Here is a 23,921-nt window from a genome sequence, read left to right on the forward strand (position 1 = left end):
TGAGCCTACTTCAGGATATGATGGGCAAACTCCAGTGTATTTTCAGTATATATTTGAATCTTTGTGTTGTAAAGTCACATGGTTTCTATAAATGGGTGTGATTCTAGAAATGAGGATCCCCTGCAGTTCAGGGGCTAAATGAACAGGCCCTTTGAGTGACTTAGTCTGCCGATGGTGTTGAGCAGGGTCTGTGCCTTCCTAGGGGGTCAGGTCTAGCTGGGAACAGATCTTTCAGGAATAAAGGCTTCACAAATCATGAAAGGGCTGTCAATGCAAGGAGTCCTCCGTAGGAGAAAGACAGGGGCTCCCAAGTTGAGTTTTACTTTCTTTTTGGTGGGGGATATATCAGGAAAGACCTCTGTGAGGAAGTGACACTTCATCTGAGACCCAGGGGAAGGGGTAGGTCACTGTGACCGTGGGAGGCAGGGAAGCACTGGCAGTTCAGAGGAAGTATGGTGACATCAGGGTGGTTGGAGGGTGGGGAGGGCAAGAGAGGAGGCCTGAGACCAAGGCCAGATTGGGCAGGGCTCTTGGGGGATGTGCTGATAATTTGGACATTATTCAAGATGCAGTGAGGTATTGTTGAAGGGTTGTTGAAGTATTGTTGAAGGTATTGTTGAAGCAGGGAAGTGGCATCATCCAATTTAAAAAATACGCTTTGGTTGCTGTGTGTCAAATGCATGGCAATTTGGGGGTGGGAGTGGTGGCGAGAAGGGGTGCAGGGAGACAGAGGGTCAGGGATCCACCTGCCCAGCAACCCCACTGGAGGCGTCGGAACTGGGACTGTGAATTGGGGCTCCAGCACCCTTGTTTTAGTCCTCATTTTCCATGAGGTCACACACACTCATGCTGGTGGCAGGTCTCATCTGCTAGTCTGTGTCACAGGGAGCTGTCTCCATAACGTTTGTCTTTGTTGCACACGTGTTAGAAGTCTAGGCAGAAGTCATCTTTGAGCTTCCAGGGCCGTGCTTTCTCTTAAATATTTGAGTGACCCTTCCATAATTAAAATTCCTCAACCAAATTAGAAAATGTGTTTTTGCAAGCTTCTGACACGTGGGCAAATTTGTTTTTTTTTTTTGTGGGGAGCTGAGGTGTGACTTCTAGTGACAGTTTTGCCGCTAGGCAGTAGTTGTTGGGTAAAGATGTTTTTTTTCTGTTGGAATTGATTGGGATATATATTTTTTAATGCCTTTATCTTACTCTCTTTTGGTTTTAAAAATCCAGTATTTCTTTTTGTTAGCATGCAGCATAGATGACAAGTCTTTCTGATACTAAGAGGACGGAGCCATGCCTTCTGTAGCATCAAAGGTAGGTTTCCTATGGCTGATGTAGATCATCACAAACTTTGTGGCTTAATAAAACACAGATTTAATTATTATCTTACAGTTCTATAAGTTAGAAGTCGGACAGGGCCTCACTGTGCCAAAATCAAAGTGTGAGCAGGACTGTGTTTGGAGGCTCCAGGGGCAAGACCACTTGCCCTCCTCCAGCTTCTTTCTAGGGTAACCGATGTCCCTCAGCTCATGGCTTTCTTCCTCTGCTTTCAAAGCTCCCTGGGTAGCTTCTCTGACCATTCTGTGTAGGCACCTCTTGTCTCCTTCTGCCTCCCTCTCCCACTTGTACAAGCACTCATGATTACGTTGTGCCCTTCTGAATAGTCCACGACAGTGTCCCTGTTTTAATGTCAGTTTACCAGTCTTAATCCTCCTTTTCCATTTACGAGAGTCAGGGGTTCCAGGGACAAGGACATGGCCAACTTCCGGGGCCATTGCTCTGCCTCCCATAGGGGTAGACTTAATCTTAAGCTTTCTAATACTAGGAAATGGGCTCATTGATTCCTGCTGGTGTTGACCTTAGATTTCTCCCTGCCCCTGTTCTGAGCACACAGTAGGTGCCACAGTAGTGGCATGGACTTACCTTCTGGGAATGGTTTTATAATTCTCCACTGAAATTCATTTATAGTTAAAATGAGAGAGGTTTTAGTGCTAATGGGTGCCTTTGTGGCTGCAGCATCTGCCTTCGGCTCAGGTCATGATCCAGGGGTCCTGGGACCAAACCCTGGGTAAAGCTCCCTGCTCAATGGGGAGTCTTGCCTCTCCCTCTCTGCCTCTCCCCCAGTTCATGCTCTCTCTCACTCCCAAATAAATAAAATCTTTTTTAAAAAATGAGAGAGGTTTTTAAAGCAGCCTTAGGGGAGATGGCAGGCACCAAGACTTGTCTGTTTAGGAAACAGTGGGTTACTCTGGGTTTTTCTCATTTATGCAGCATATTAAAACCCTACAGGGAAAGCCCAAGGATGGCCGCCCTCCCATGCTAGTTTGAGGGTTTATCGTAATTATAGAAGTTTCTGAGAAGAAATTGGATTCTAATTTCCAGTGCTTGGGTTGGGGGAAGGGGCTGTGACACATCCGTAATTGAGAAAGGAATTAGGACCTCTTGAAAGAATGACTTACACTTTCATTATTAGTCCTGTTTTAATCGCTCCTTAAATGGAAAGGAGGTATGTTCTGGATGTGGCGTACAAGAATGTATTTGGAAGTTTGGGACCTAAGCCAAACGTTGATAAATGAGAGAACATCCGTGAATGATATTAACACAAAGTTTGTGAGTTTAAAGTTGACCTTTTGTGCAGTCTTGACATTACGGATCTTGGGGATTCTTTTTCCTCTGCTAAGGGGTTAGAAAAATCAAGGCAGTGTGTTTATTTGGCGGGCCCTCGCCCTAAACACTGCATTAAACTGCACATTTGGGTTGGAGATGGGGGGTTGTTGGAGGAGAAAGATGTTTAGACCCAGTGATTTTTAGGTAACTTGATCATACCGAGCGGGCACTGCCAGATTTTCCCCAGAGCTGCTGTGTCTCCTGTCCGTGGGCTCTGGGTGACTCAGGCTGGCGTCTGGCTGAACTGGTGACGAACTGGTGTGTCTGGTTACTTTAAGCACACTCAGGCTTTCATTTCTCACCTGCTGTCTTCCTGTCCTGGGAGCGTTTTCCGTGGGTCACTGAATCGACCGTAAAAATCATTTCATCTTACAGAAATGGAAACTCAGATTTATTATTAACATACTGTGCTTTTAAGCCCAGAGGTGAAGAGCCATGAACTTACCTCAGAGGCTTTCTCCAAGTGTGGTTTTGGTTTAGCTGTGGTTGTCGGAAGTTGCAGATGCCTCAGCCCTCCCAGGCTGGCTTCATCAGAATTTATGGGCCTAGGTCTTGGGAATTTGCATTTTAAAATAGCCTCTCCGGGGGCTCCTGGGTGGCTTAGTGGGCTAAGCTTCTACCTTCAGCTCAGGTCATGATCTCAGGATCCTGGGATCAAGGCCTGCATAGGGCTTCTTGCTCAGTGGGGAGTCTGCTTCTCCCTTGGCGCCTCACCCCTGCTTGTGCATACCCGCTCTCTACTCTCTCTTTCTCCTGCTCGCAAATAAATAAAATCTTTAAAAACATAAAAATTAAAAAAAAAAAAACCTGCCTCTCCAGATAGGCCTTTGCACTCAAAATTTGGACCCACCTCCTGGCTTCTGAACTCCTTGGCTCTGTGCATAGTATAGTGCTAGAGTTCAAGAGGTCCACCCAATCCACCGCATCCTCTGACTCTAACAGAAGAGTTTATAGTTTGTCTTTACCAGTGCTAAAGCTTGACACAGGAGAATGCGGCTTATGTCGCCCAGCAGTGGACTTGGTAATGCAGAATTGGGCAGACTTAACACCTCTTCATTCCCATCTGGTCAGTGCCATCATGGGCTTGGGTCGCTTTTTTTAAGTAGAGGGAAGATCTCTATCTGGTGGGTAAGATGGAAACAAAGGAAGAGATTTGGCCTAATCCACACTCCATGCATTTCTCGCCTTTGGTTTGGCCTGGTTCCTTATCCACACTCTAGGCATTTCTTGCCTTTGGGTGGAGTGAGCGAAGGTAAAGCAGAAGGAATATAATATGTTGGTTGGTGTTCCCTCCATCTAGAAGGGAGTTCCAGGGTGAGTAGGAAGCATTGCCCAGCCTCACTTACAAGTGCTTAGTAAATATTTGAAGAATGAACTAAGAATTAGAAAAAGTAGGTTTTCCTGGTCCACAGCATTTGTATAACTACTTCTTCCATCTGAGAGCTTTGCTTTCTCCAGATACATTTAAGGTCATGGTTCCAGATGCTAATGGAAACGAGCACATTTATTATTGAGGATGTAGGAATTTATCTAGGCTCAGGTCGCCTTTGAGCAGGAAAAATAGCCCATCCTTATTCCCAACTAGAATAATTTATGTTGAAGATAATATGCAGCCAATTAATTTTTTTTATCATTTCCAGATTTGATTTAAGTATGTTTTTGAGTTTGGGTGTCAGCCATGTTTGCTCCTATACTTTAAACTTCATTTTACAGGGAAGCTATCAGCCATTTTTTGCTCTTTATTAGAGAATCCTGTCATAGTGGAAAGGGTAAAATTACATGCTCATGAGACTGGGTCCATAAGTATGAAAAATCTCTGTCCACAGTCACCGTTGGATGTTTCCCTCCCATTGTGTGCAAGGATGCGACTCTGGTTCTGGTTACCCCAACACCCTTACCTGTGACGCACACAGAAAGTTTCCTCCCTTCTTCATTAAGGCTGTCCTAGAAGCCTTCTCTCCACCTCTGGGAATGGCTGCCTGTCCTATTATCAGGTGTCTGTTCGTCCATCCATCCTTCCTTCCGTCTCTTCCTCCCTTCCCTCCCTTCCTTCCTCAGCTGTTCCAAACTTAGTGACTGTGCACCCAACGCTTGAGGCTGTACCACATCCTTAACTAGTTCACTTCTCATTCATGAAACGCTCCCCAAAGCACAACACGAATTACAAAAAAGTTCGAGAAACCTAAAACGTGATATGCCTTATAAATTCACATCTGTTGTTAATGAACACATAGATGTGCTCAAGGAACATGTTGTTACCAAGCGGGACACAGTCTTGTGAGTTCTGCACGATGCACTTCCCATTCCCCATGAGTCCCACTGGTGCTTTCTTCGTGCCTGGTGCATGTAGGGTGAGGCTGTTGGAGACAGCATGTCCTTGGTCATCTATGGCTAGATGAAATGCTGAAGCAAACTTGGCCTTTCATGTTTTTTTTCTTTTCTTTTTTTTTTTTTTTCCATCCCATTTACTGGCTTCACTGGAAGTTCTGCTTCATCAATGTGCTAAAAACAACAGTGTGCGTGTAGTCAGAACATGTTTTTCTTATGACAGGAATTTAAAATCTTCCCTCCCTTTGATGAAAAAAACGTTGTCAGAACGGCTCTATTTCTAGGCCTGCTCATTACTCTGTGAACTTGTATTCCTCTTTCACTTGTGTTTTGTTGTTGTTTTGGTCAGATAATCTCTTCACCAAATCTTTCAGAATTTCCTGAAATACTTACTGAGCCATAGGCCACTCGGGCCTAGGAGAAGCCTTATTTCCTAGTTTTCCAGCTGAGGGAAGCTACTGCTTCTTCCACCTAAATCAACTGTGAGGATATTCTTCCCTTGCCCCCTCTCGTGGGAGCTTGTCTTCCTGCTGCCATGTTTCTTGCCTGCCAGTGCTGGATCCGGTCACCTTTGGCTCCCATCCTGAGCCAGGGTTTCTCGTGGAGATCCTGACCAACCTCACCACACACACGCATGCCACCTGCTACACTTCTCCCAGGGCCGCACCTCTGCATCCCTTGCTCAGTTTACATGCCCCCCTCCCCTTGCACAACCTTGTAACGGCCTCTGATATTCTTGTGGATGGGTGTTCTGATCCCCTGGCCTTGTAATTTAACTAAGTCCAAAGGTACTTCTCCTTAATCTAGGCCCTTGTTGCCTTTGGGGGCCCTTCAGATCTGCAGCCTTCCCTCCCTGGCCTTACCTCTGTGCTCCACCTTTCTCTTGTCCTACCTATCTCAGTGGTCTCAGTGGGACAGAGGTACCAGAAAAACCTGGGAGACCTTCTCAAATACCAGAATAATGGGGGATGTTGTAGAGAGAAGGTGTGGCCTAGGCCGTTCTGACATCCCTGCCTGCCCCCAGCTTCGATTCTCCTTGGATTCTGTCCCTCGTGTTCGGGCCTTAGCTGTGTATTCAGCGGGACTCCATTGCCTGCTGCCACAGTGACTTTGCACTCCCTCCATACTCTAACTCTTGACCCACTGACCTGCTGTCCTGGACGGCCCTGCTGTGTTTTTCCTGCTCCTAGCTGCAGAAAATTGCTGGTGAATGTCACCAAACTGAGTTGTATGGCTTTAGAACAAGTACATGCTGCTAACTTTGGACTGGTGCTGAGACTTTGCAGTCCTGCCCACCTGCCCTTTATTACTGCAGGATTTCAGTCCTCTTAGTCATTGGTTTGGCCCAGTGGCTCTTAATTCCAGCTGCACATTAGAGTCACCTGGGGGAGGTTTAAAACTTTATTGAAGCCCTGGGGCTCGCGCCCAGAGGTCCTGATTTCATGGGGCAGGCAGGCTGGGCTCTGGTGGGTGTGTTTAGAAGCTTGCGTAGGTGATTCTAAGAAGCCAGAGTTGAGAGCCAAGGTCTATTCCTGTCTGCTCTTTAGCCTCCTTTAAGAGGATTGCTGGTCTTTTAAGATCTCTGCTGATCCTTTGGGGAAGATATATTTTTCTTGTCCACGTCTGACCTTTGCCTGCCCTGGATCCCCCCCCCCCCCCCCCCCCCCCCCGCTGTCTTCAGGATCTGGGACTGCGACCCTTTTTCTGTCTGCGTTGACATCAGCCACATTGGACAACCTAGATAAAAACGTCAGTCTTGTGAAAGCAAGAGCAGAGAGTGGTGGGGAAGGAAATGGGGTGCATATCAGGGAAAGCAAAGAGGGTGCCGACTGACCTCCTTGCCAGGGGCTAAGACCAGAGGAGAGGTGCATTAGGCAGTCCTGAGTTGGAATCCTGACTCTGCTACTCACTGCCCAGCTGTGGTTTTCCTCCCTCTTTAAGGAAGTCCATCATAGTTACCACATTGGATTTTTGATGATGGAATGTGGTTATATCATGTGGTCTTAGCACATGCTTAGCCCAGAGTAAGTGCTCAGCAGATGCTCCTTAAAATGTGTCCTTCTAATCCAGATATTCCTTAGTGCATCACCTGTAATATTTCACCCCCTGTTGAATCCCTTTATACTTGAATGGTGATTACCATATTCTACTTGTGCTGTTTTAATCAACTGTGGGTAAGGTGAGGACTAGGTAATTTTTTTTTTTTTTTAAGATATTTTGAGAGTGAGCATGGGAGAGTGAGCATGAGCGAGCATGGGGGAAGAGCGGAGAATCTCAAGCTGATTCTGTGCTGAGTTTGGAGCCCGAGATGGGGCTCCAGCTCATGACCCTGAGATCACTCTCTGAGCCGAAACCAAGAGTCAGACACTTAACCAACTGCGCTACCCCGGTGCCCTAGGACTAGGTAGGTTTCTAGTGTTTCTGTACTCTAGTCAAGTGATCATGATGTTTTCCACCAAGAGATGAAAATATCAACCAGTATTTGTTAAAATTAAATTTTAACTGAAGGAAGACATCTACCGTTCAGGTACATGATCTCTAAGTGCCCCCTGCCTGCTTTGGGCGGGGAGAGAAGAGGGATGGGAGTGACCATGGAGAAACAGAGAACTGGTTGCTCAACATTGAGCACTAACTGTTTTAATGGAGGACGAGACAGGATTCCCACGTATTAGGATCCTGGATGAGACTTAGATGTTATTTTAATTTTGCCTCTGTTATTTGAGCAAATTACCTAATCCTTCTGGGGCACTGTTTTCCTCCAGGATGAAATATAGAATTAGATGAGATGGGTTTTAGATCCTGATTGCTGCTCTTCTAACCTGATGGTCACGAATAGTGTCTGCTGTTATTCCGACTCTTCCTAAAGTTTGCTTCCTGTGATAGGGTTTCTGTCGATAATTGTTATCTTCTAATTTTTAATGGTTTTTATTTTTTAATTTTTAAAAAAGATTTTACTTATTTATTTGAGAGAGAAGAGAGGGAGAACCTCCAGCAGACTGAGTTGGGCGCAGAGCCCACCCAGGGCTTGATCTCAGGACCCCAAGATCATGAGCTGAGCCAAAATCGACAGTCAGAGGCTCATCTGGCCACCCAGGCTACCCTAATTTTTAATTTTTAATGTATTTATATTTTATTTATTTAATTTTTAATGTATTTATATTTAATGTATTTAAGTTAAAGTATTTTAATTTTTAATGTATTTTTAAGTGAGACAAATCACATGTGAACGCGTTCTTGAGAAATAATCCACAGCGTGTAGATGAAAAAGTGAAAGGGAGCCTTTTTGTGCACAGCCCCTCCCCTTGGGCCAGAGGAGAGTTGGCGTAAAGCCAAATCAGGTAACACCTTTTTCTGGACCTACCCATACACGTGGTCCTTTCTGTGTTTTTGTCCTATTCCATGCTCAAAACGGAACCAAGTGAAGTTTGAACTTGAGCGACATTTCAACCAGCGTCGCCTCCCGCTTAGAGCTTTAATTAAAATTTGTGCCTGGGAGTTGCTCGGGTCTTTGGGCTGTGTCGCCCTCTAGTGGTGGCTGGGTCTTTGGGCTGGGGTTGCTTCCAGGTCAACAAGCAGATGACAGGGTTGGCTGTTGGCAGTTGCTCCCGTACTTCAGTGAGCCCGGGAGGTGCCATCACCTTTATACTTCCAGCCTGCCCTTGAAGCTCGTGGGAGCTTCTCAGTTGAGGCCCCCTGAGGTTCCTGGGAATTAGGAGGGTCTGTCTGCTGGGCGTCCTGTCCACCACCAAACCAGTAGTCAGGGGACGCCACCTATACCATTGATTGTTTGCACTTTTTGCTCTGATGAAAACCTGGCTTCCTGTCCCCAGAGGACACTGCTTCCCTTCCAGTCTCCCCAAGGACTCATTTTTCCCTGTTGCTCTTTCTAACTAACCTGTCTCTCCCCCTCTCTCACCTGAACCCTGTTGGAACTTGTGCTACCGCCTGTGGCTCCCCTTTGCCCACCTGGTTCCGTGCTTGCCTCCTGGGCAGTGGCCCTCATTCACAGATGACCCCCTCACCACGTGGGAGACCTCGGTGTGCCACCGAGGTGATCTCCCCCCCCCCCCCCCCGCAAGCCAGCAGCCTCTGGCCTCTCCGTTCTTGACCTCCTCGGCTCCATTGGCCTGTCCCCTTGTTTCAGCGACCCTTTTTAGGTCTTGTCCTGATCAGGATCAGAATGATGATAACAGCACCTCCCTTGTCAAGCTTCCGTGTCAACCTGTCACCTCACCACTGGGCGTTCTGAAGAACTGTGGACCTTTCCACCCACTCGCCCCCCTTTCACCACCGGACACCACCCTTAGGTGGCTTCTCTCCACAGCCTGGACTTCAAGGTTCTCCCCTGTAATCAGCTGAGCCACCTCAATCCTCTTACCCCATTGTACTTCCTGATGAGACCCCCACCAGCCCCGGTTAGAGTCTCCACTGTGGTTCAGCTGGTTTTTGCAATTGTTCCAAAATGGCGCCGGCGGGTCTCCTGTCACACTTGTGACCACCTGCCTCAGAGGGGCATCTGACAGGCGTCTTTGTATACTTGCTGAATAATTTCACCACCTCTGATTGCTCATCGGTTCTCTCGCACCTGCAAGAGCTGATGACTTCGCTTTTCTTAGCTGATGACTTCGCTGCTTGTTTCACTGAGTAGAGGAGGCCATTTGGGGAGACCCCCTTCTTGTCTCTGCCTCGTCACCTAAAACCGCAGAACCAGTGGTCTGTTCTTGCCCACAGCCACCCCTCACCCCGAGGACTCTCCTCACAACCCCTCGAGGAGATCTCTCATGCAGTCAGTTCTTCCTTTCTACAGGATCATTCCACACGGCATGGAAGTAGGCCTTATAACATCTCTCTTTTAAAATTACTGCAAAAATTTTCTGTCCCTCTCTGAGTGTTCCCGCTTTTGTGCTTCACTTCATAGAAAGTGTCCTTCAGAGGATAGATTCTCTGAAGGGATAGATTCTTCTTTATGGGCCACCTTCTGGCCTTCCCCTTGCAAGCTTGGAAGTGTGTTTATTCCTCCTCTGATGACTAGCATGACCAGTGGTCACTTTGGAGAGGGCCCGAGGATGTCACCCGGGTGGGCTATCAGACCTCAGCACCCATAGGCCCTGTCCTGCGTGAGCCCGGAGGCTTCCGTGTAGCACTTAGCCCAACCCCTGAAATTGGAAGTCTGTCGCCCCTCTCAGGAATGTCCACCTGCAAGGCCCTCCTCCTGCCATCTTGCTCCCCTTCATGCTGGCACCATAGAGTTTTTATCTCTCCGGCTCCGTCCTGCCTCTTTGTTGACTGATGAGCACATTTTCATGGTTCTCTTCATTCCCGTCTCCTGCCTTTCTGGGCTGGGCAAGACCTGGACAGCTCTTTGCTCGTGTGGTCTATCTACTCACCTGCTGATGCTTTGGTGCTTTTTCTTCCGTAACACCGTATAGCATGGCACGCTCTGCCACTTGCTGGGAGTTAGAGCTGTGCCTGCCAGTCGGGAAGCACTAGCCACGTCAGGCTAGTCTATTGAGATGAACCAACACTAAATAAAAGTTAACATTCAGGTCCTCCTGTTGCCTTAGCTGCTCTTCAAATCCTCAATAATGACATGTGGCTGGTAGCCATCATGTGGGGCATTGCCAGTGTCATAGAAAGTTCTGGACAGTGTGGTTGCAGTTTTAAATACAGTAATTTGGCTGCATGAAGCTTTAAGATAGACATTTTCCATGATGATTCACTTAGTCATCTCAACATCTCTGGTTGTGATTATCCTAGGAAACTTAACAGGTGAAAGAACCCAATCTCTGAAATGGTTTTAATGGGGGCGGGTGAAGATATTTATGTCCATCTGCCTCTGTGTACATGATGCAAGCATCTAGGCAACTGGAAGTTTCAAGTCCAAAAATGCGAATTCCATAATATGGTCAACAAAATGCAACCTAAAGCATGTTCTCTGTTTCCTCCTTCCATTGGGTACCCTTATTTTGTTCTCGAGGGTCCCACCTGACCCACAACCAGTAGAGGAGACCTGGCTTTTGCCTGTACCTTGCCTTTCTAGGTTTGGAGGCAGGGTGTGGCTGGATAGTACTTGCTCTTTCCATTATATAACGCGGGGATTCCACAGATTAAAAACCTTCCCTGCTTAATGCGCTGTGGCTGAACAGCACATTGGAATGCCTGGAGCGTAAAATGCTGTCTCTCTCGGATGTTGGGGGCAGTGATGCTTTTGTTTTTCCCTGGTTGATTTTGGCCTTTGGATTACAGAGAGTGATCTCACTGTACTCAGTTAATGATTTCCTACTTACAGTAAGCCGGTCTGCTGTGCATACATACCCAATATGCGGTGGTTAGTTCCGAGCTATGAAGTGCCTGTCATGCGTGTATAAGATTTCTCTTATCAAAAGGAGAGATTTTGCAGGGGGGGGGGGGGGGTTAGAGTTTCTAGCATTTTTTTTTTCCACAGAAGTACTAAACCCAGGTTCTACATGGGAGGGTTTTTTTTTTTTTTTAAACATAGCTGTGTGCTTTATTGGACATGTACATGCATGGTTGGTTCAGCCCAGATTGCTGATGGTCTCCAGAAAGTGGTCTGGCCAGTTGCTTTTATTTCATTCCGCTCAAGTCTAACCAAGGAGGCCATGGCCCCACTTTGCCTTGTTCTCAGTTATCAATAGTAGGAGGGAAGCAGAACTGTTGATTTTTTTTCTTTTTGGATGAGCAACGTAAGTCATCTGTTTTTGGCTTCAGTATGTGTTCTGCCCTGGAATTAGAGTGTAGCTATGTGCATCATGTCCTGGGATCAGATAAAAGAATGGAAACTCATAGTTCACCTGGCTCATCATTTTGCTTGGTTGTCTTCTCCATTCTAGAAGCTTCTCCACTTCAACAAAATACCCATCTTTAGTTTCCACTTTTCTTTCTGGCCCATCTAGTATTAGAGTTTTAAAGTAATTTTCCTGGTGGGAGAGGGTGATCCATAAGTGATTACACTAAAGTGTGTGTGTGTGTGTGTGTGTGTGTATGTTCTTAATGTAACTCTTGCAAGATTTGTCACAGACAAACCCTCAAATGGACCAACACTCCCAGATTCATTTTGTGCATCTGCAGCTTCAGCTTCTTTGTAATTTGCTTGCTTGTTAGCAGAACTGCTGATGGTAGAGCACATGGCCCGATGCTTTTCACCAAGCCATGCTCTTGAATTTTTGTTTTGTGTATTTTTTTTTTTAAACAAACAGGTGCTTCCTAAACTCCTATGTTGATGTATACTTGGAAAGTTGTGGGAAGAACGATATAGAATTTTGAATGTGTTTCTTAACAAATTGATTATATTTTTTGAGACCTGTTCTTACGGCAAAAGTATTCTGAAAAGATGGGAGAAAACATGCACTTTCTATTCTAAGACAGGTCCTCTTCCATCTCTCAGAGGATTAAGACTAAGTAGCTTTAAAAGTGCCAGGTTAAGGTGAGAAACAGAAGATTCTGTTTCTGTTTAATTGAACAGGCTGGCTGATTGACCAGGTCTCCAAGTTCTGTTCTCCCCTACTGGGTGTTCTAAAAGCTTTTCAGCCTCATCCCACCCTCTAGGCTCTTACCGCTTGCTTGAAAAGGTTTCATTTCTGTGGTTTTTTGTTTTTGTTTTCCACTCACTTCAAAGGGGATTAGGAAAGGAAAACTATGGGACTTCCATAGGGTGAATTAAATGTGGCTTGGCCACATGGGATGGGTAGAGGGATAGCATATTTAAATGATTATTTTGCAGATATGAATTTATTTATTTTTAAAGATTTTATTTATTCATGAGGGAGACCGAGACATAGGCAGAGGAAGAAACAGGCTCCCCATGGGGAGCCTTATGTGGGATTTGATCCCAGCACCCCGGGGGATCATGACCTGAGTCAAAGGCAGATGCTCAACCACTGAGCCACCCACATGCCCCCTGCAGATGTGAATTGAGTATATAATACTGTGATTGAACATTCTCCTTTTGGGTTGCAGCATAACAAAGGGTGCTCCAGTGATTTAGGGCCATTACTTAAGAACTTTCTACCGTCAGATGTGGCGGTGGCAAGGTTACTTGGTTCTAGAGCACTCTTAGTAAATAATCTATTGTAGTTTCTAGTTTTCTCATCCCTAAAGTGGCATAATGATATGATTCGACGTTTCAGAATTTATAAGCTTTTGCAACTTGGTGGTGGCAAATGGCAGGTGCCTTTCAGAGCTGTCGAGGACTTTGAACTGAGCAGTCCGTGGTATTCTGTTTTTTTTTTTTTTTTTTTTTTTTTATTGATTTGATTTGATTTGTTTCTCCAAGGTGATGAGATTATCTGTGATCTGAACTTACAAAAACTGAACTTTTGTGGAAAATGCCAAAGTTAAAAGGCAATCTGTGAGAAGTGATTTTTAACCGATGCGGTAGCTAGCGGTTTGTGAACCTTAATATATTAAGAGATGAGAGAAGTCCATTAGGAAATCATTAAACTCAAATAGCAAATGTTAGTTAACTCCTAACATTAGGAATTCACACTGCCTTTAACAACCCGTAGCGTGGATTCCAAAACCAGACGGAGGGGCCTCTTTGTGGATTTTGGTTATTCTTGGTCTTAAGGGGCTTTCTCTTCTTACCTATCTGATACTTGGTACTCAGGAAACATTTGTTGAGTGAATGAATGCATGAAAGAAAGAAACACGAGTAACAGCTAAGAATTGGATTTCTCTTCTGATTTATTTGGGAGATAACATGGTTTTGACCCTCAGAATTCTTCCGGGTTTATATGCTTTAAATGCTACTGTTTATTTAACATGTTAAAGCTTTGAGGAAAGGGATAATTGGGAGAATGGGCTCCTTTCACTTCTCTAATGTTTGCACAGCCCCAGGCTTTACAAAGGGTTTTCTCCAGACACACATTGAACCTTGCCCCTGAGAGGTAGATGTCACTACCTTTTTGTGGAGGAGGTTGGAGCTCAGAGAAATACAAAGAGTGGCTGGATTTGGACTTGAATTCACATCTTCTTTACTTTAGATCATATACTCCTAGCATTAACCTCTGTACGTGTGCGTGTGTGTACATGGAAAAGAAGTGCATGTATTTAAATGAGTTAAAAACTGCAAATTGATTTTATTCCTTAATCTTCCAATCCAGTGAAGCAAACGGATCTTTCCCTTTCCCTTTCCATGCACGTAGACTGCTTCCTTCAGTATGTTTCACGATGGTGAGGAAAATGCTAGCATAGTGAGCGCTCCCTCTGTTCTGTGTTCTAAGTGCTTCACAAGTGGAGTATGAGCTCCTGTAGGCCTCCTAACAAGTCTCGGTATTAGTTTTGTCCCCTTTGGGGGGGATGAGATTGTGAGGTATTAGGGAATTAGAACTTCATTTCTTGAGATTCAAGTTTTGCGGTCCTGTGTCCCCCAAATCCATCAAAGCGATTCCACGTGCTAAGTGGAATTTCAGAATTATGTTGTCTTTCCATTCGGAACTGCATTTGCGGTGAGGGGACTGTACTCCACCCCCCCCCTTTAAAAAAAAATTTCTTGCTGAGGTATTCCTGGCTCCCTGGAGGCAGTGTGACCCCCTTGCTGGGATGGGATGCCTGCCTGGAGTAACCCCTCCCATGCTGTGTGGTGAATAGGAGTGACCGAAGGAGAAGTGAGTGTTGAGCCTTCTGGATGAGGAGGGAAGGGCTGATGATGGCAGATTGTCCCCGCATCTTGAGATCCCTGGTGACTTTGGCCTCCTGCTGGAGCTTCATCTCTCTCTCTCCCTCTCTCCCTCTCTCTCTCTCTCTCTCTCTCTCTCTCTCTCTCTCTCTCCAAAGTGTAGTTTGCTGTAATCACCAGTGTTTGTGTCTCCTCTGAGAGGCAGGGCTGGGTTGTGTTTGCGGGGCCTTCTTTCTTGGTTGGCCCTTCTAATTGTCTATTGACCTTGAGGCAGAGGCCATCTGACCTTGAACTGAGATACGGAAAAATCGCTTTTTCTTTCTCCCTATAAGTTCCGTGAGTGCCGAGTGTGAAAAATTCCGAGTCGTGTGATCTTGAGGCATTCTGCAGAAACTAACCTTTGGCATACTTGGCTGCAGCCAACCTCTTTCTAGTAAATTCCCCCCACTGGTTCTTGGCTTTTCTTCTGGAGTTAATGCATTGAGAAAGTTTTCTTCATTGGTATTCCTGGTGCGTGGCCTTGAGTGTTCCTTCCCCCCTCTTGATTTGTGGGGTGGTTTTGTTCGCCTTTGGGTTGCACGGTGAGAGAGGAGCCAGAGAGAGCAGGGGAATAACGAGCCTGGTGTAGGGAGATCCCAGCTTATTCAGACAGCCTGCGCCCGTTTCCTAGAGAAGACACTGGACTTCCAGTTTGCTCATTGATGTCAGCAGCCCTCGGCGAGCTTGGCCGGGAGCTACACGCTCGCCCTGCCTGCCCCGTCTCCCCCACCGACGCTGAACACAGGTAGTTGGACGGGCAAACCCGGGGCTCACTGCATCCGCTAGGGAATCAAAGGGAGATTATAAATGCAGGCTCCATGTGAAGCTTTTTGTGTCTTCGAGGTAAAGCAAGTAAATAAAGGAGAGAAGAGTGCACATGCTGAGGATGTCTCCTGAGCGTTTATTGTGGAGGTTAATGCCAATTTTGGCTCTCGGTAGGAAGCAGTTTCCAGCATTTAATCACTTGGCCAAAAAAAGGGGTGATTGTTCTACATGAACAGAGAAAGTGGGATTTCAAGGAAGAACTTTCCACCGAGTCCTGCGCCTGAGTTGAGATCACTGTGCCTGAGTGAGCTGCGGGCAGAGTGGCCTTCATGACAAACGGTCTGCTTGTTCGGGGCCTGGCACAAGTGCCGCCTTGTTCGTGTGCTGAGTGCCCTCTCCCAGAGCTGGAGCTGGGTGCGGGGAGAGGCTGGGGTAGCTCTGGTTCAGGTCAGGTCCTCTGTCCTTCCTGAAGCGATTTTGTTTGCTCTGTGAAACAGGAGGTGACCGCAGTGGACATTCACAGAGGGGGACGGGACCGGAGAAGGGTCTGAAGTAGCCATGGAAAGGTTTATGGAGGAAGAAGGATTTAAGGGAGCTTTTCAGGTTTGGGGTAGCTCTAAGCCAAGGAGCAAAGGCATTCCGGAAGGAACCAGCAAAGCCAAGGAAATCGGCCATTGAGATGTGGGCGATGTGAAGAGAGGCCATTCCAGACCTGGCTCTGTTCTAGTAGTTTCCTTTGGGCACATTTTTGTTCCCTTGACTCCCATCAAAACTGAACTGTTATCCCGCAATCCTGCGTCCACTGGATGGCAGGTTTTGCCACCAACATGGAATCATAGCCTGATTTCCTCCCTCCCTTCCTTCCTTATTTATTTTAGAGACAGCAGTGAGCACAAGTGGGAGGGGCAGAGGAGAAGCCAACTCTCCGCCTAGCACAGAGCCTCAGTGGGGCTCGATCTCACCACCCTGAGATCATGACCCTCTGAAACCAAGAATTGGAGGGTCAACCTTCTGTGCCACTCAGGTTTTCTTAATTCACACACGCAAAAAATTAATAAATGGATCAGATTTAAAAATTCTCAAGAGTTTCTCCTGAGTACTTAAACATTTGGTCACCTGTTACTGTTAACTACAGACCTCTTCTACTTAGAGTGGGGTTACCTGCTGATAAACCCATCGGCTGGGCCGCCTGGGTGTCTCAGTGGTTGAGCACCTCCCTTCGGCCCAGGGCATGATTCTGGGGTCCCGGAATGGGGCCCACGTTAGGCTCCCTGCATGGAGCCTGCTTCTCCCTCTGCCTGGGTCTCTGCCTCTCTCTGTGTGTGTCTCATGAATAAATATATCTTAAAAAAAAATAAACCCATTAGGAGTTGAAAATATAAGAAGCTGAAAATGCATTTACTACCCTAACCCCCAGACCATCAGAGCTAGGCCAGGCCTCCCTCACCTGGGTTCCGAACACCCACACGAGCCTGCAGGTGGGCAAAGTCCTCGCACATGAAGCCTGTTTGAGGGTCAGGTGTGGACGGCCTCGTGTCACGTGCTGACAACCCCACTGTGGGGCCAACGGAGCGCGGCTGGGCACGGGAGTGGGGGGGGCAGCAGCTGGGTCGCTCGCTGGCCCCCTGGGAGCCAGGTCGCTGCCCCTGCCCAGCGTCATGGGAGAGGCCCCACCGCACGTCGCTGGCCCGGGGCGAGATCCACAGTCCAACTTCCAGTAGGTTTCTACTGACTGGATCGCTCTTGCACCATCGCCAGGTTGAAAAATCCTAAGGTTGAACCATTGTAAGTCAGGGACTGTGTATATATTTACCGTGAATTCAAGGGCGATAAGGGGTGTGATCTGGCAAAAACAGTTATTTTGAGTGTGACAAGCAATATTTAGTGGCTTTCTAAAAGCAGAGAGCACCTCAAGTCTTTTTTGTTTTTCTTTAAGATTTTATTTATTTATTCATGAGAGAGAGAGAGGCAGAGACCCAGGCACGGGGAGGAGAAGCAGGCTCCGTGCAAGGAGCCCAATGCGGGACTCGATCCTGGGAATCCGGCATCAGGCCCAGAGCCAAAGGCGGATGCCCAACTGCCGAGCCACCCAGGGGTTCCGAACACCTTGACGCTTTCGGAAGTTAACCTTGGTGGGTGTGAGGTTTGGTCAGGGTGCAGGCTGTGGCCGGGGCTCTGCTGGTGAGCCGTGCACCCCGTGTCGTGTCTGGGCCGTGTTGCCCACTGGTCTTCTTTCGTTAATATGGGAAACTGGTTCCCTGGACTCCGTGTCCCAGCCCAGGCCGCCTCGAAGACTTGGGGGGGTCTGCTTGCCAGGGGGTTCAGCAGGGCCTGGTGGGGCAGCCCTGGGGCTGTGGGAGGCCCGGGGCCCCGCGGGGAGCCTGGGTGCGGGAGGCAGGGGAGGGTGCACACCGATGGGACGTGGGCCTTTCTTGGGGGGGCGCGGAAGCTGGGAAGGAGAGGCTCACCGCTGACAGGTAATAATGTGGGGGGAGAGAGGGGAGCCTCTAACTGTGTCCCCGCTGCCCGTCTGGGCGGTGGCCGCTCATCGCTGGGGACCGTGCTTGTAGCTTGTCTCCAGCTCTCCGCGCGGTTTGGTGGCCTCACACGGGATTCCTGGTTGGGAGGCCAGGCCTTGCCCCCCGCAGCCCCTGTCCATTGCCCTGGTGGTCAGGTGGCACTTCGTGGGGACCTTGCCGCGACTTTGTCTGGACTGTGACCGAGGAATGTCCTGCGTGGCTGTGCTTTCTCAGGTCCTGGCCCGTCCTTATTCCCCAGCCCTTCCTTAGGATCCCAGTCCCAGGAGGTGTTCTGTGCTGGTGAGAGCCTTCCAGACCCTTCCAGGCCCTGGCCTGATCTGGACGGGGCCCTCTGCCTGCGTCCCCCTGGCTTCCCCTGGCCTTGGGGCCTCTGCGGGATGGTGGCTCCCCTCTCTTCCGTGTGTGCTGACTCTTTCTGGCTTAGTGCGCTCATTGACTCTCTTCTGTCTGGTTCATTAAATAGGATGCGCTAAGCTGATTTCATAACCATGGGTTGTGTGGCTTGTGTGTTGAAAACACCAAGCTAGGTGACCGCTTACGGCTGGCGATGCTCTAGGTTTGCTGCGGTGAGTCCCTGTGCCCTCGCCTTCCATCCCCCTCCTCTCCTCCCCCTCCCTCTTCCTCGTCCCACCCTCCCTCCTCCTCTCCCTCTCCCCCCTCCTCCTCTCCCTCTCCTCCCCTCTCTTTCCCCCCTCCCTCCTCTTCCTCATCCCCCTTCCCTTTCCTGCTCCTCCCCCCATCCTCTCTCCTCTCCCTCCCTCCCTCCTCCTCTCCCTCTCCTCCCCTGTTTTCCCCCTCCCTCCTCTTCCTCAATCCCCCTTCCTTTTCCTGCTCCTCCCCCATCCTCTCTCCTCTCCCTCCCTCCCTCCTCTTTTCCCCCTCCCTTCTCTTCCTCATCCCCCTTCCCTTTCCTGCTCCTCCCCCCATCCTCTCTCCTCTCCCCCTCCCCTCCCCTCCCCCATCTCCCTAAGGCTCTTCAGAAAGAACAAGTGGCAGAGCTAAGAATCACAGAGGAAATAAACCGTGGTGTCGCCATCACTGTGTGGACTGAGGGTATTGCGGGGAGCTGGGGCACGTGCTGGGGCTGCTGTAAGGAAAGGCGCTCCAGGTGGAGGGCTCAGCATGTGCACAGGTGAGGATACTTACTTGGCCCGACAAGTGAGTCCCTTTACTCTTTTTGATAAATTACTAACTGTAGGAAATAAGCATCTCCATCCCCTGCCTTCTTGCTCCTTGGCTAAGGGGCAGGATCAGGCACCATATGGCTGACACAGCACGATCCCAGAATCTCAGGAGGACCTCGCTGTCTTGTTTCACAGGAGTCACCAATCACTGCCGCCTGGTGTCTGCTCGTTCTCTGGACCATCTCCTGTGTCCTCGTACTCTGCCTTCGGCTTGCCGGTGAAGCCCTTAAAGCTGAAGTGCTCATACTTACTGACTTTCCCTTAATATGTTGGTCATTTAACAATGCAAATTAAACTCCTATTACTCTGCTTAAAAGGCAAGAGCTGCACATTTCCTAGGGCCGAGCTGGGAGAGAGGGTAATTTGGAGCAGATAATCGGGTTCCTTATTGCCTCTCTCATGCCAAATAGGAGATCCTCAATGACATTTCTCAGCACCCTCCGTTATTCATTTCAAGGGACATGATCCTTAATGAACTGAAACTTTGTTTTGATGACATGGAGAGAATGAGGCTAATCCACTTAGAGAATAATCCATTTTATCATTTTAATACATCCTATTGTTTTGTAATAAAAAAGAATTATTTTATGATACCTTAAGGGGCTCCTGGGTGGCTCAGTGGGTTAGGCGTCTACTTTCGACTCCAGGATCCTGGGATCGAGTTCTGCACCAGCCCCCGGCTCAGCAGCAATTCTGCTTCTCTCTCTGACCCTCCCTCCTCTCAGGTGCTCTTCCTCTCTCACTCACTCTGTCTCAAATTAATAAATCTTCAAAAAGAAAAAAATATGCTTAAAGTAATGCACATCTGTTGAAAAAAAATACAAATAAAAGGGGAAAAACCTAAATCTGGTGGTAGGTAGGGACAGGTGAAAGATGTCTGTTGTCTAAGTTACTTGATAACAGAGTCCCTCTGCGTTCTGGTAGAGCTGTCTGGATCTGGCTGGGTAGAGCCAGCTCGCTGCAGAGCCGCTGTGTTCACACATCTGCTTCCCTTGCTGACTCCAGGAGAGGGGAGGCTTATGGCCAAAGCGCAGAGCGTGGGATGAAAGCAGTGGAGCAAGGCTGGTGAATGATACAGGTGAGGTCGGGGCTTTGTAGACCTGTCAAGGGCCCCTGGAGATAGAGTCTTTTCCTCAGGGTGTTGATTTCAGATTTATATTTTGATTCCCTGGCCTCGTCCTGGAGGAGGGTGAGAGCAGAGGTAGGGACACCAGCTAGGAGCTGGGCAGGTCATCCAGGTGAGGAATGGAGGGAGCATCCAGAAAGTGGACTCAGCTCTAAGGTATCTGCACCTGGCCCCAGCGGGCTGGCTTCCTGGCACATGTGTAACAGGGTGATTCAGTTGCAAAGATCAAGGACAGCTCAAGTTGGATTTTTTTCTTTCTTGATGAAAATCCTAATTCCCAGGGCTCATAAAAAGCCCCCTGTTTGTCCGGCGAAGGGCTGCCGCACTAGGAAATACACAGCCTGTCCCCTGGTCGTGTTACAAAAATGCAGATTGGTGCTGCATGCTGCAAGAATTCCAATCAGATTGGTTCCTTTGTATAGTCATCAGTGGATTCTTTTGTACACTTCTGGGCAAAGGATTCCTTTCCATTTTTAGTGGTGTATTTTCAGTGTTTTTCTCGAGGAGAAGGACTGGCTTCCTCGTGTAATTCATCCAGTCCCCCCACCCCCTGCAGCAAAGTTCAGCTCTTGAATGGTTGAATGGATCCATTGTGCCACCCTCTGCCACCCGCAGGTCTCTGCCAGAGATAAAACAGGTGAAATTGCCTTTGCTCTGAGTCACTGCTGCTTTTTCTCGGTTGCTGGAGGCCTGTGGGGGAAGCATTCAGGACTTCACCTTGCTATAGATGACTGTCACACTGGTGATAACCGATGCTGTCTTCAGAATCCTGGGGAGGAGGGTGGGCTTTGTGGGCAGATAGACCTGGCTGTGAGGCCCCCCTGCCCCATGAGTTCCTTAGGCTCGTCTCTCTCCTCTGGGCCTCCGTTTTCTCCTGCATGGGAGGAGGACACTAACTGTCTTGGCACAAGTGGCCGATACCTAGGCTAGTGCTCATCAGCGGATGAGGGGCTTCTCTTCTTTCCTACTAGCCATCTGGGTCTTCACTTTACAGGACATGCGGTGATGAATTTTAAAAGCAGCTTTGATTGTCTCCCACCCATGAGGCTGTGAATTATTCAGAAAACAATGTGAATTATTCAGGTTAGAGAAAAATAGGAGCTCTTACACGGTGGTATTATCACTGAGAGGCAAGTAGGGTTTGTTGGGCTGTGGTGAAATAATCTCAAGTTACAGCATAAAGTAAGATTCCTCTAATCCATCAGGGGTGGGGTTGGAAATAAGACAAAACATTGCTCCTTTCTTTGAACATCCAGCTACAGAGTGCCCTTATTTTGAACACTGAAGTGCTAGATCACTTCGTTCGGTGATGGTTTACTCTGGTCTCGTCATTCCTACTCCCGAGTATGAAAGCTGGTCCCTATTTCCTATACAAATAATCATAATTCATATGAAGTTCTACTTTTCCCCCAGACACTATAGTGTAATGTGTGTCGTGACTAGTATTAGGATTACATATATGTGCGTTTGTGTGTGTACATGTCCTTTAGATTGAATGTAACTAGTAGGGGTATTGGAAAATTTCCCTAAATTCCTAAATTGAATCCTGGAGCCTGCTCCTGTGGTTTGTGAACCTGGCTTGGTGCTCGCATTCCCAGCCGCTGTCTGATGAGACTCACAGGGATGTGGAAACAGTGCTGGACCATCCTGTGAGGACAAGAATGAGGTTGTGGTCATGGCAAATTCCAGATGCACGTAGTGCAGGCAGGCACAGGTTTTGTCACTCTTTCCCCTGCAAAATTTTGTTTTTATTTCTATTTTTTATGTATTTATTTGTGAGAAAGAGAGCTTGCACATGAGTGGGTGTGGGGGGGTAGGGTCAGAGGGAGAAGCCAGACACCCCACCAAGCAAGCGGGGAGCCAGATGTGGGGCTCCATCCCAGGACGCTGGGATCACGACCCGAGTGGAACGCAGACACTTAACCAACTGAGCCACCCAGGTGCTGCCCCCCTGCAAAATTTCTAATTGAATTTGAATCATTCACTTTTAAATTCTGATTCTGACTTCACATCTGCAATTTCCTTCAGTTCTCAAAAGGAGTACCCTGTGTCTTCCTACTGGGGCATAGAGGAGCGGCATGTGGTAGCCTGGTATCTGGGCGATCACATGCTGTAAACCTCCGGTGGTTTCTGAGTGGCAGGATTTTAAACTCCAGCTGTATAAAAGGAGTTTTGGGAATCTCACTTGCACTCTATTCTGTTTTGTAGAAACAACTGCATTTGATAAATTTCTCATTACTGGCATAACCAAGCCTGTTTGTTCAGGAAAAGATCTTTGCACTTAGCATTTTAATGCCAGGTATTTAAGGAATGTTGAGGCTCAGATAATGAAGAGCCTTGAAATGAGAATTTAATTTTACATCTTTTGTGCAACAGCAGAGAGAGCTTGAAAATGACAAACCTTGTCTTTTGTTATTCTCTCTAATAGTTTTAACTCTTTTTAAAATTTTTATTTATTCATGAGACACACAGAGAGGGGCAGAGACACAGGCAGAGGGAGAAGCAGGCTCCATGCAGGGAGCCCAACTTGGGACTCCATCCCGGATCTCCAGGATCACGCCCTGGGCTGAAGGCAGGTGCTGAACCGCTGAGCCACCCGGGCTGCCTCTGTTTTAACTCTTTTTAAGAGGAACCTTTATCTCAGGTGTTTGATTATCAAGCCACCAATATTTGGATTCAGGCAGAGTCTTTAGAAGCCAAGATTGGGAGAGGGGAGATGAGGCTTCAGGGTTGGATCGGCATTGAAAACCACCCTGTTGATGGAGAGAAGGCAGGAGACACAGGGGGGTGCGTTCCTGGTTAGAGGTCTGGAGGCCTGGCTCCCAGTTCTGACCTGGAAGTGACCTGTGCTGTTCCCCTCTCGTGTGGCAGCTACTAATTGTCCTACTCGCTTTGTAAGTGGCATCCCAGCGCTCCCAGGTAGAGGATTATATCCCCGCTTGCTGATAGGGAAACTGAGGCTTAATACCATGCCTAGGGTTACAGAGCTGAAAAATACATCTCCATGGTTGACTTCACGTGTAACACTTGACTCAGCCTTGTTTGACAGATCTCAGTTGCCTTGATCTTGCAAAAAGGGTTTGAGGACACATCACTGACGGTAACTCCTGAACTGGACAGTTCTCCTAAGTATTCTCAAAAAGGCAGTTTCTTAACTTCCATACTTCCTCCTTTTCTGCAGTGATGACAGGCTCTGGAAGACTAAAGGTCTTTCTTCTTACAGACCCAGTGCCGGTAATGACGCGGCGGTGCTGTTCCGGGATCAGAAGTAAGCTAAGAGGAGAGCGCCCAGCAGGATATTTATGTTCTCAGAGCTCCAGTGAACTGTGCTGGCCTGTGTTTTGCATCCAGGTCCGCAGGGAGGCGGTGGATGGGATGGTGAAAGGAGGCAATAGGAAGTAGTTGATCCCTCCTGCTGGCAGGGTGGTTCGACAGCGTGGTCGGCTCTGCGACAGGCCAGCCTGGGTTTCCGCAGCCATCAGAGGAAGGGAGAAGGGGAGGGATGGGGGGCCAGCTCAGGGTTCTGCAGGTGCTGGTCCAGAACCACGAGGCCCTGTTATCTCACATGTAGGGAAGGAGAGGGTTAATGAATACATAAAATGGGCAGGCCTTTCCTCTGTGGTCTGACGCGGAGTATCTCA

General features: G+C 48.0%; 1 protein-coding gene across 4 annotated transcripts in view; it reads left to right on the forward strand.

Annotated features, from left to right (window-relative positions):
- The window catches only part of NEDD4L (NEDD4 like E3 ubiquitin protein ligase), a 342,878-nt gene that overhangs the window by 59,921 nt on the left and 259,036 nt on the right, over positions 1 to 23,921 (forward strand). The window contains exon 1 of one of the 4 annotated variants that reach the window (XM_072757958.1): positions 1,094 to 1,308. The exons of the other annotated variants lie outside the window; for them this stretch is intronic. Coding sequence (XP_072614059.1) covers positions 1,288 to 1,308 — 21 coding nt within the window. The 5' untranslated portion in view covers positions 1,094 to 1,287. Of the gene's footprint in view, positions 1 to 1,093; positions 1,309 to 23,921 lie in introns of those variants that run through there. 4 annotated transcript variants of the gene reach the window in all.

The sequence above is a fragment of the Vulpes vulpes genome, chromosome 5 (genome assembly GCF_048418805.1).
Source record: "Vulpes vulpes isolate BD-2025 chromosome 5, VulVul3, whole genome shotgun sequence".
Lineage (NCBI taxonomy): Eukaryota > Metazoa > Chordata > Mammalia > Carnivora > Canidae > Vulpes > Vulpes vulpes.